The sequence below is a fragment of the Oncorhynchus tshawytscha genome, linkage group LG09, assembly GCF_018296145.1.
Source record: "Oncorhynchus tshawytscha isolate Ot180627B linkage group LG09, Otsh_v2.0, whole genome shotgun sequence".
Classification (NCBI taxonomy): domain Eukaryota; kingdom Metazoa; phylum Chordata; class Actinopteri; order Salmoniformes; family Salmonidae; genus Oncorhynchus; species Oncorhynchus tshawytscha.
The window spans coordinates 35,721,533-35,734,486 of record NC_056437.1 but is presented as its reverse complement, the minus strand read 5'-3'; the positions used below and the strand labels follow the sequence as shown (position 1 = coordinate 35,734,486).

At 40.9% G+C, this 12,954-nt stretch overlaps 1 protein-coding gene across 1 annotated transcript in view; it reads left to right on the top strand.

The window, feature by feature from the left end:
* Window positions 1–4,297: 4,297 nt before the first annotated feature.
* LOC112257875 (dehydrogenase/reductase SDR family member 11) overlaps window positions 4,298–12,954 on the top strand; it is a 40,507-nt gene continuing 31,850 nt past the window's right edge. The window contains exon 1 of the mRNA XM_024431799.2: window positions 4,298–4,628. Within this exon, the coding sequence (XP_024287567.1) occupies window positions 4,497–4,628 (132 nt within the window). The 5' untranslated portion in view covers window positions 4,298–4,496. The remainder of the gene's footprint in view (window positions 4,629–12,954) is intronic.

The window sequence follows — 12,954 nt, the reverse complement described above, 5'->3', positions numbered from 1 at the left end:
CCTATTTTTCTTCAGAGTGTTGCCCTCTAGCTGGCAGCAGCCTGGGGTTCTTGAAGGGCTGGACTCCCTGCTCCTCTTACAGGTGACCATAGAGGTAAGGAAACTGGCCGACTCATCTGATGCTCTCTTCCTCTGAGGGTGAGACCACTGACTGAAAGCTGGGCAATTAGAAGTGGCCAATTCTGTGGCTGTCCTATGGCAGCCCCTTTGCCCTACTGTTCACAATGAAACAAATATAAACACATGCTTTGTGATCTGAAATTAAAGATCCAAGAAATGTTCCATACGCACAAAAAGCTAATTTCGCTTTATGCACAAATTTGTTTACATCCCTGTTAGTGAGCATTTCTCCTTTGCAGTGATTATCCATCCACCTGACAGGTATGGCATATCAAGAAGCTGATTGAACAGCATGATCATTACACAGATGCACCTTGTGCTGAGGACAAAAAAAGGCCACTAAAATATGCAGTTTGTCACAACACAATGCCACAGGTCATGCTGTCCACTAGCGTGGTTGGCAGAGAATTGAATAAGCTGCCTTCATCGTCACTTTAGAATTTGGCAGTACGTCCAACCGGCCTCACTACCGCAGACCGACAACATGTATGGCATCATGTGGGCGAGCAGTTTGCTGATGTCAGCATTGTGAGCAGAGAGCCCTATGGTGGCGGTGGGGTTATGGTATGGGCGGGTATAAGCTACAGACAATGAATTTTATCAATGGCAATTTGAATGCACAGAGATGCCGTGATGAGATCCTGAGGCCCATTATCGTGCCATTCATCCGTCGCCATTACCTCATGTTTCAGCATGACAATGCTCGGCCCCATGTTGCAAGGATATTCCTCGAAGCTGAAAATGTTCTTCCATGGCCTGCATACTCACCAGAAATGTCACCCATTGAGCATGTTTGGGATGCTCTGCATCTACGTGTATGACAGCCTGTTTCAGTTCCCGCCAATATCCAGATACTTCGCACAGCCATTGAAGAAGAGTGAGACAACAGATTAGTACTTTATTGTCCAACTTGCGAAGGACATTTGAATGAAAGTTAAATACATTATATACACAAAAGTATGTGATGACACCTTCAAATGAGTGGATTTGGCTATTTCAGCCAGGTGACAGGTGTATAAAATGGAGCACACAGCCATACAATCTCCATAGACAAACATTGGCAGTAGAATGGCCTTACTGAAGATCTTAGTGACATTCAATCTGGCACGGTCATAGGACGCCACCTTTCCAACAAGTCAGTTGGTCAAATTTCTGCCCTGCTAGAGCTGCCCCGGTCAACTGTAAGTGCTATCTTTGTGAAGTGAAAAACGATTAAATAAATACAATAAACTTCTCAGGATGGTGAAAGTGCAAGGTGATGAGCTTGATGCTCTTTTCCAATAAATATCAGTGGACTTATTCTGGTGACCTGATTGATACTTGGCTGCCATTTGACAAATTTAAATATTTGCTCATGCATACCAGAGTATGCACATTCGCTATATAACGGAACATTTTTTGTGACAAAACCATCAGAGTTGAAAATGCAATGGAAACCCATTTAATTTGTCTTTTTATATGGTACATTGGAATTTAAACCCAAAAGTTATTTTTATGTGCACTATGTCATCACGCACAGACTTTTATCCGCAACAAGTTAATTTGACACACACATCTCTGTGGGAGAATGTGCATATTTTATTAATGTGGATTTTAGAATATTTACATGAAAATCTGTCATCGACTGGAAGACTACCGTAGGTAGTGACATCTTCACAAAGTAACTATTGCAAAACAGTAAACCCTCGTCACACCACCGGGATGTGGCATTATTTTGCCACCGAGGGGAGCCAAAGTTTCGTAAGTGAATCAATACGGTCAGACACACACACAGTAATGCGATTATTGTGAATAGTCAGATTAATATAATAGTTCGATTAAAACGTTTACATGCTTTGCAAGAGTACATCTGAAAAAAATAGGCAATAACAATAAACATAACAGCGACCATGTTATTTTTCAGAACTATATTTGATTCTGAGTTCGGACATATCAAGTGAAAACTATTTCTAAAACGCGTATGTTAAATTGTTCACAACTCGCGCTAAAGAATGAGGGATGCGCTAATGGTGCTGGCACATGCATTATTAGCTGGAACTCCAAATAAGGTGTTTACCTGATTTTGACTTTACACTGATTTAAGATTAACAGAGTAAGGTGTTTACATGACTATTGCATAATCTGCCTACTGCCATAATCAATTTAATATATGATTATTCCTGTGCATGTAAACATGGCTAATATTTCACTCAGGAAAGGAGGAATATGGAGTGAACTGATCTAGTAAATCATTTAGCTCCCCTAAAACAGACAGACAGACAAACAAACAAGTTAGTGTTTTTTTATGCTCACATAGAAACTGAAATACATGGATATTGCATTGATAAATGGACAACAAAACATTCAAGTTAAAATACATGTGAAAAACATGACAATATTTGCATTAACGTTTGGAGATACTCAGAGTTGTGTTGATTAGTTGGCAAAAGTAAGGTATGGATGAATGTTTGTTTATCTTACAGACAGACAGACATGCACACAAACATAAAACTAGAGAGTGACAGCGTACAGCAACATTTATATTTAAATATTCAAATTCAGGTAGCTTTTTTAATCGGGTAAGTGCCATTTATGAACTGTTAACCCTCACAAATCTGCCGGCCCAGGAGGCTCCCTAGCCGTACCCTCAGAGCGTGTGCAGACCAGCTAGCTGTTGTGTTTTCTGACATTTTCTTTGTTTTGTTCATCTTTCCCTCAACCCTGACTAGTCTCCCAATCCCTGCCGCTGAAAAACATCCCGACAGCATGATGCTGCCACCATGCTTCACCATAAGGGTGGTGCCAGGTTTCCTCCAGACGTGACGCTTGGCATTCTTCTTGGTTTCATCAGACCAGATAATCTTGTTTCTCATGGTCTGAGAGTCCTTTAGGTGCCTTTTGGCAAACTCCAAGCGGTCTGTCATGTGCCTTTTACTGAGGAGTGGTTTCCGCCTGGCCACTCTACCATAAAGGCCTGATTGGTGGAGTGCTGCAGAGAAGGTTGTCCTTCTGGAAGGTTCTCCCATCTCCACAGAGGAACTCTGGAGCTCTGTCAGAGTGACGATCGGGTTCTTGGTCACCTCCCTGACCAAGGCCCTTCCCCCCCGATTGCTCAGTTTGGCCGGGCAGCTAGCTTTAGGAAGAGTCTTGGTGGTTCCAAACTTCTTCCATTTAAGAATGATGGAGGCCACTGTGTTCTTGGGGACCTTCAATGCTGCAGACATTTTTTAGTACCCTTCCCCAGATCTATGGACAATTCCTTCGACCTTTTGCTCTGACATGTACTGTCAACGGTGGGCCCTCATAAAGACAGGTTTGTGCCTTTCCAAATCATGTCCAATAAATAGAATTGACCACAGGTGAACTCCAATCAAGATGTAGAAACATCACAGGGATGATCAATGGAAACAGGATGTGCCTGAGCTCAATTTCTAGTCTCATAGTAAAGGGTCTGAATACTTATGTAAATAAGGTATTTGTGTTTTTTATTTTTAATAAATTTGCAAAGAAATTCTAAAACCTGTTTTCCCTTCGCCATTATGGGGTATTGTGTGTAGATTGATGAGAATTTTGTTTTATTTAATCCATTTTAGAATAAGGCTGTAACATAACAAAATGTGTGAAAAGTCAAGGGTCTAAATACTTTCTGAATGCACTGTATATGTAAGTATGAAACGTTAAAGTATAAATGTCATATTACTTATTAAAACAGCAGGATGCTCATGTTTGTATTTATTTATGGCTACCCAGAGCCACACTCAGGCATAATACACAAACAAAGCATTTGTGTTTAATGACTTTGCCAGATTAGAGGGATGATCAGGGATGTTCTCTTGATAAGTGTGTGAATTGGACCATTTTCCTGTCCTGCTGAACACTAAAAATGTAACAACTACTTTTGGGTGGCAGGGAAAATGTATGGAGTAAAAAGTACATTATTTCCTTTAGGAATGTAGTGGAGTAAAATAAAAAAGTTGTCCAAAATGTAAATAGTAAAATACAGATACCCCCGAAAAAACTACTTAAGTAGTATTTTAAAGTAGTTTTAATTAAGTACTTTACACCACTGAGGAGAGTTTGAAGACTGCAAATGTAAGAGTCGTAAAATAAACAAGCGGGAGGGGACGTGAACCAAACAAATACACATAGCGCAATGTTTGTCCTTTAATATTTAATCCCGAGCGCAGGGATTTCGGTTTCCGCACCGTGCCTTTTCCTGGATGCTGCGAAAACAGGATTAGGGAGGGTTGAACGGTGTAACAGCACGCCCTATATAACACAAGTATCTGTTGTGTATATTGTCACTATTGAACCGACATAGCTAGGTAAACGAAATTTATCGTCCTATTACACCAGTTGTAAAACTAGTCTTTGTAATAGCTAAATAATTAATTGAAATGGAGCGCTGGAAAGGCAGAGTAGCTCTAGTGACTGGAGCTTCGGTCGGGATTGGAGCGGCTGTTGCACGGGCACTTGTCCAACACGGCATGAAGGTTGTCGGATGTGCCAGGAATGTTGACAAGATAGAGGTGAGCAAATACAAAACAATGTAAAAGTGAGAACTGTCGCAATCACTCATAGTAGTAAACTACAACAGTTCATCGAATGTTTGATGTGCGCCAAATGACCAGTTTGCAGCTAGTTGACAGTGGCTAGCTAGCTATTTTCTCCCATTGGATTATCTATGATACAGTAGCTAGCGTTAGCTAGCCTTCAATAAAAAATACACATTTGTGATTTACTTTGTTGGACTAGCAAATTGAAATGTCACCGATTAAACATATTTTACGCAATCTTTACATGCGAGTTGCATTGATGTAATGCAAATTGCTGTCATATTTCTGGTGGTTTTTTTTGTTTAATCACAGCGATTGCTCACTGCATTTAACGTAGCCTAAAGGGTGCTTTTAACATTATTCACAGAATAATTCCAGTCCTGGTGTTTCCTATGAAATCTTCTTGCACCTTTTTAAAGAACATTTTAAATACATTTCCCAGTTATTAACTATATAGCTAGTAGTCACTATTATTTATATCTTGTTCAGTTATACCCGTTATCTTTCCGATGTGGCATATCTTGTCAACATTGTATCATTGTCTTCTAAAACAAATGAATATTTGGTAAAACTACTGAACTGTGTTTGCAGTGTTAGAAACACACACAGTACTATCCAGATTGTGCAACAGGCTTCTTTATACCTCCACCCATTTTGCTGATCACATGGCCTTCTGTCATGTCAATCGTAACTGATCCAGGTTAGGGCAGAATAGTCCCCAATCCAGTGACATTTGTAAAACTGCACAGACACTTAGCCTAGTTCCTCTGGATTAATCAGAAACTAGTACAGTGACTGAGCCATTTACAGGGAGTTGCAACCTATAGCCTAGACCAGCCCTACCCTCCTCCATTCATAAGACTCCCTCCACTATGAAAAGTTTGGAGTTGTTCCATTGCTTAGCTACAACAAATTATAATTGTATTATTGCATAGTATTAGTCTACAAGTCACTTTTTACCTTTTGATAGTTTTGTTGATTGACAAGTTCTGACACCTTGCTTGACCACAAAACAAATAGTTAAAAATACATTACGCAATAGGCTATTTTTTCTGTATTAGAATAGACTTGGTTTTACACAAGATTCCAATGGCACTTTTACAACCACAGGCCAGCTCTAGTTGGCCAAATATTTGGCCAAGTGAGGGAAGGATGTCAGATCGTGTGGAGGGTGAAGACGGAGCGACAAGCGTTCAACTCCCCAACTCTGGAACAGACTGCTTCACTTTTATGAGACTTCCGAGCGTTGTCTGTGTTTGAGCTGAAGGGAAGGTGGGACAAAGCTGGCATTGTACCCCCTCTGCGATGCCCACACTGGGGACTGGCTGTAACAGTGCCAAGAAAGGTATGCGCTGACTTAAAGTGGGGGTTGTAAACTAGGGCTCTTTCACTTATCTCTGTATGATCTGGATCCTAGAGCGTTTGGTACCCTGATCTGCGTTATAAAGGATGTGTGAAATGCAAAGGAACCCTGGCTGAAACAAATCCTGGATCTGCATGAGTAGCGAGCCCAAGATCCAGAACCAGAGTACCAGGTATTGAGACGCAGCAGTGCGAGTCTCGTTGGAACTTTTTGCCAGTTGTAAACAAGCTAGCTTGCTAACGTCATGTAGAATGTGCATCGCATAAATCACATCCTTAAACGGTTGTTTTCAGGTCTTCTGAAAGCGAAACTTATTTTGTAGAAATCTCACAAACGTTCTTGGAAACAGAACTTGGGAACCAAATTTCATGTGTCCATCGCCATTCAATTTTTCTCTATTTCCTCCTTTGGTGCTCTTTTTCTACTTGGGTAAAATGGTGTGATGAGTACAATGTAGGCTCCATATCCCAAGAATGCTGTGTTTTTTGAAGCCTGAATGAGTGGAGTTGACACAGGCAGAGAGAGCAGTAAAGGACATTGTTTTTGAGAGGGTAGAAAAGGGGTTGAAAACAGAAAAGGAGAGTATAATGAGATGGAGGTAGATGTGTGGTTGCCAAGGGCTGCCTGCGGGAATGGAGTGATGGTATAGGAGCAACTTGGCTTCCAAGAAGCAGCAGCCAGGCAAATACTGAGATCATTGACATTTAACAACCCGTACTCGCATTGAACCCCCCTGACGTGATGTGCAAATGAGCAATCGAAAACCAATCGTGCAAATGTCACCATTCCGATTTTTTTTGTGCGGGTGCCAAGTTCCCAGCAAGTTGCCGCCCTGGGGTGGCTGCCCATGTCGCCTATACCTAAATCCGCCACTGGGTAAGTTAGGCTATATGAAGCACAGACTGATACTAGATGCAAGTAGAACTCATAAGACTCAGGCACAGATCTGCAAGTAGCCTAATCATGTTTTTTTTAGCCCTCTATCTGTTCCTGGCCCACATACTGTATGTAGCTACAGTAGGACTGTGGTGACCACTTACCTTGCATAATGCTATAGTAATTACCAAGGTGTATCAATATAGCCTCTTAATGAAATCCTATGATAGTAGGTTGAGACCTTATGTTTCAGTGACTTAACTAAGAAGATTCACTAGCAACAAGCCTATGCATTCATGGATTGTATGCATGTACTATCTTGCTAAATGGTCGTTTACATTCAGGAGCTCTTTGACTGTCTCACAAAAGCAAAGTGCCTTGGGCTACATTTAGGCTAGTGCATTTAGATTAGTTGTGTCACAGGCAGGGTGATGGGTTTGTTTTGTTGTTTCCCAGTCCTCTTTGGGTGTTACACAGAAAGACAATTGTGATTTATTTCTTAAACCAGGTGTAAGCAACTATACTGAACAAAAATGTAAACGCAACGTGAAAGGAGTGGGACAACATTCCACAGGCCACAATCAACAGCCTGATCAACTCTATGTGAAGGAGATATGTCGCGCTGCATGAGGCAAATGATGGTCACACCAGATACTGACTGTTTTTCTGATCCATGCCCCTACTTTTTTTTTTTTTTAAAGGTATCTGTTACCAACAGATGCATATCTGTATTCCCAGTCAAGTGAAGTCGATAGGTTAGGGCCTAATTTATTTATTTCAATTGACTGATTTCCTTATGAACTGCAACTCAGTAAAATCTTTGAAGTTGTTGCATATTGAGTTTTATATTTCTGTTCAGTGTAGATTCAGCCGAGGGCCGATTTTCAAATACAATAATTTCATACCTTGATTGCATTAACACATGAGCACATATCTCTTTTTTTATTTGTGGGAATACTTGTGTAAAGATTTCCTAAATTAAACTCTTTCCTTTTTATTTTTATGAATAAATTATGTATAATAATGTTAAGAATACATTTTGTTTCTTGACTCTCAGTCAGTTTGATTGGTAAATAATGAAAATAGATTCAGCCTTAAGCAACAAAGATTGATGCATTTGTCCTGCTTTGCCCTGCCATGTTTCAGCGGTCGATTTTAGTTTGCAGTTGCACCCACAGATGTCATACAGTGCACTCTAATGTAATACTGTATATGCCATTTAGCATACTAACTTATCCAAAGCAACTAAAGCTCAATTTATGAAAATCTGTGTTGGAACAAAAGCCTCAGCTCCCAACATCTTGTCATTTTCCCCACACGGGCTGACAAGCAATTTATACCGGTAAGATTACGTTTGGACCTTTTGTGGCATGCACAAACTTAGCATGATAGCAGGTTGGGCCAAATAGGATTCAAGATTGAGCAGAGAAATTGGGTAAAAAAGCATCCAACTCGCAGTCATGACAATATAACTGGACCTTTACTGTACAGTGAGGGCATACATTTTTAGCGCCACACTCTTGCCAACAGTACCACGAACCACACAGGACTTATCCTATGCATTGAGACTGGTTTAAGTGTGGCTCAGGGCAGGGGGAGTTTGGGAGGTCAGTGAGGGTGTCTGTCATTTAATCTATGAGTGGCTGCACTTTGGGCTCAGCCGATTCCTAGAAAATGTGTGAGTGGCGGTCTGGGCATGATGCAGGTCCAGCAGAAGGATCATGGTGTCATCCTTGGATCTAGTGTGAAATAATTTAGATAGAATATTCAACTGACCTTGGCTTGAAGGGGGTGGGGGGGGGGAATAACAGAGAGGGAGGGGCCCCAGCCCCTTGTCTCAGTTGATGAGATGCAAATTAGATGCACATCTAATTGATATAAGGCCAATATCAGATTTTCCTAAACAGCCCCCCCAGCCCAGTCTGTCATATTTGTCAAAGATGGGCCAGTGTACCGTATGTAAAGGTATAATTGGCTTTGCTCTGCTTGTGAAGGGTAGGATCTGATAGGAAGCTGAGGAGGATTGGTCTGGCCCTGGCCTGCTGTGATAGGAGTAGTGTTCTATGCGGCTATGCCTGGCCTGCATCTTAAATCTGAAGTTCTCTGTGAGGTGTTAAAGGGTAGAAATCTAGGCTATCTACTGGGGTTGCCCAACTTTCCTTGAGGGAACATAGGTCTACAAATCACACAGGCAAAATGCATTTGACATGACAGCCAACTTTTCTTTTTGCCATTTACAGCACCGTAAGGCTCCAGGAGTATGTGGTTGAATCCCTTGATTAGCTCCGTGTTAATGTCAGCCTGTCAGCAGAGCTTTTGTGGTACATGGCCCTGGTCAGTCCAGACCACTGGTTTCACTGTACCAGGGTTAAAATGCCATGTCTAACAACATTGTTAAGTTGAGTTCTAGATTGTTCCTTTGGGAAGGAATTGGCCCATGTTCTCTCACTCTTTCTCTCTGTTTGACTCTTCTACAAGAAAGCAATCAGAGGAGCTATTTACCTCAAAAATATATTTGATTACTCAGAATGGCCTCAGAAGAGAAACCAATGACAGGTTATTTTGGTCTCAGAGCTATCAGAAAAGGGATGTCTCCTTTCCACAAGAGATTCCACCTGAATCACCTGTGGATTATCTTGACAAACAAATCAGCGTATTTTCTGCAGTCTGTCATGTCAGTGCTCAGAAATAGACTCGGCAGTGATGTGGATGGATTGTGAATGGCCCTCCAATGGGTCACGTAGACAGGGATAGTGGGATGTTTTTCAGGCTTAGGTTTAGTGCCAGTTCGGTCCAGGGGGTGTAAAAAGGTGCTCAATCATGTTTCAAAGGACTAGCTGACACTGTAGAGTCTTTTCCCTGCTCTGGCTCCTCATTCCTGTGGTGTTAGATGGGGCTCAGTAGCCTGCTCCCAGATCTGTTTGTGCTGTCTTACCAAATCCTATTGTCATTGTCATGCCAAATGAGCAATCGACCATAGTAGTTGGCAAGACAACACAAACAAATCTCGGACAAGGCTTGGGGCTCAGTCAGTGGATTGTGAATAGTGTCATCTCTTTGCCCGGCCCCAGTCCACTACCCATTGTATCTGTGAGACTTTCACTGCGGTGCCACTGCCCGCCCCCGCCCAAAACGCCCTTCTTTTGTACTGTGTTTTCTGGGCAGTTAGCCAGTCTGAAGTTCACTTTGCTCACAGAGTAGTTTTCACCCAGCAAAGCAATGCTTTGAAGTGGGTCAGGCCAGTGAGGGGTGACTTCACTCTTTTACTCACTCTGTCTTTCCTTCTCTCTCTGTTTCTATTGCTCTCCCTCCCCATTCATTTAACACTCTAGCTCATTATCATCAAGTTTGCTTTCATTTTTAAAAGCATTTTGTTTTGATATCAATAAATAGGTATGGTTTTAGCTGAGTAGCAAAGGTCCAACAAATACAATATCTTGTAGGAGTTCTGACCCTCTTTTCGTACATTTTACTGTATGCCAAAACTACACAAGACATCATCATATTCTTGACATAACAAATCTTTCAATGTGACCAATGTATCTCTTCATTTTATCATACCACATGTAATATTTCATATCGTAAAAATGTATGTTTAAATTTTTTTTAAATGTGCCCCCTCCCCCAAAAAATAAAACAGGATATGATAAACTTTTGCGAGATAATTATTTCTGGGTAACTGATACAATTTTACCTGCTGGGGAAAAGGTTTATTATTATGACCAAACAGCTCATTCATTCCATGAAAATCCACATGTCAGCAAGTTGAGGTACCTGCAGTGCAGGTAGGGTATTTGAGTCAGTTCATCTCACAGCTCATCTGCTCATCACTAATTCAATGGCAGCAGTTTGTCTGACCCACAGCACTTTTCCACTGACTTACGATTTTCCATTGGGCTCTGAGCGGTTAAACCACTGCATCTAGTCTATCTGATTATGGGGCGATTTCCCTGTGGTGAGATCTGCAATGGAAACACGTTCACAGTACACAACAACACCCTCATACACCTTAAAGCGGAATTGACAGCATTTTAGCAACATTACATCTTATTAGAATCTGTTCATATACACCCCTTTTCATAAATTCATAGAATCTTTGGGAATGACCTACAGTGCATTATTCAGACCCCTTGACTTTTTCCACATTGTTACGTTACAGCCTTATTCTAAAATTGATTGATTAAATAAAAATCCTCATCAATCTACACACAATACCCCATAATGACAAAGCGAAAACAGGTTTTTAGACATTTTGCAAATATATTAAAAACAGTTACCTAATTTACATAACTATTCAGACCCTTTTCTATGAGACTAGAAATTTAACTCAGGTGCATCCTGTTTCCATTGATCATCCTTGATGGTTCTACATGTTGATTGGAGTCCACGTGTGGTAAATTCAATTTATTGGACATGATTTGGAAAGGCACACACCTGTCTATATAAGGTCCCATAGTTGACAGTGCAAATCAGAGCAAGAACCATGCCATGAGGTTGAAGGAATTGTCCGTAGAGCGCCGAGACAGGATTGTGTCGATGCACAGATCTGGGGAAGGGTACCAAAGAATTTCTGCAACATTGAAGGTCACCAAGAACACAGTGGCCTCATAATTAGAACGCACTCTTTTGATTGACGCAACAGTCAGCGTTCGTGCTGGCCACTGTTTTTTCACAGAAACATTTTGCACAAACACAGTCCTTACAATAGTATGTCCGGGACGTGACCAGTTTATTTTTGGATGCAATGTTCAGACATTCATAGAAGTAGCACAGCATGACACAATCATCCAAACCGGAAAATGTAGTCTACATTAGTCCTAGCGCTAACTGAGGAAAGATTGACTTAACACAAGTGGTCATATTTAGCTAACTCTCGGCTGACGGAAACCATAATATGAATTAGCTAAAGCAATTACTATTTACAATTAATCACATCACAGGTTAGCTCACCATTGATCAAAATAATTGAGTAAAACACTTTCAAAAATGTTTAAGTAATCCGACGATGGGTAGTTTGTGTGAGCCACCATGTTTTTTGTTGTTTTTGTGTGTCAACCAAAGATAAGAAGAGGAGGCAAGATGAGTTTGGTCTATTTGTAGTATGCATATTGAAGTGGGTGTGTCGTCTACCATTATTGAATTCCCTTCATTCACTTCCGGAAGTTTTCTCGAAAGATGAGTGAACCATCCCTTCACCTCATTTTGTTATAACATCTTTGGTCTGACAGACGTTTACGTGACACCCAGAATGCATTGCATAATGTCAACAAACATTGCACCACACATAGCTGGCAAATAGCTTAGCATTAGCTCATCATACTCAGTACAACCTTCAAAAAAGTATTTTACACACATATGTGTCCATTACATTCTATGCAAGATGCACTCTAATGTACTTGCTCAGTTGTGCACCAGGGCCTCCCACTCCTCTTTCTATTCTGGTTAGAGTCAGTTTGCGCTGTTCTGTGAAGGGAGTAGTACACCACGTTGTACCAGATCTTCAGTTTCTTAACCCTAACCCAATTTCTCGCATGGAATAGCCTTCATTTCTCAGAACAAGAATAGACTGACGAGTTTCAGAAGGGCTTTTTTTCTAGCCATTTTGAGCCTGTAATCGAACCCACAAATGCTGATGCTCCAGATACTCAACTAGTCTAAAGAAGGCCAGTTTTATTGCTTCTTTAACTAGCACAACAGTTTTCAGTTGTGCTAACATGACCCTTTTGCAATTTTCTAATGATCAATTAGACTTTTAAAATGATAAACATGGATTAGTTAACACAACGTGCCATTGGAACACAGGAGTGATGGTTGCTGGTAATGGGCTTCTGTACGCTTATGTAGATACAGTGGGGCAAAAAAGTATTTAGTCAGCCACCAATTGTGCAAGTTCTCCCACTTAAAAAGATGAGAGAGGCCTGTAATTTTCATCATAGGTACACTTCAACTATGACAGACAAAATTAGAATTAAAATTTCTCCAGAAAATCACATTGTAGGATTTTTAATGAATTTATTTGCAAATTATGGTGGAAAATAAGGGAGATTCTGACGTCACGCA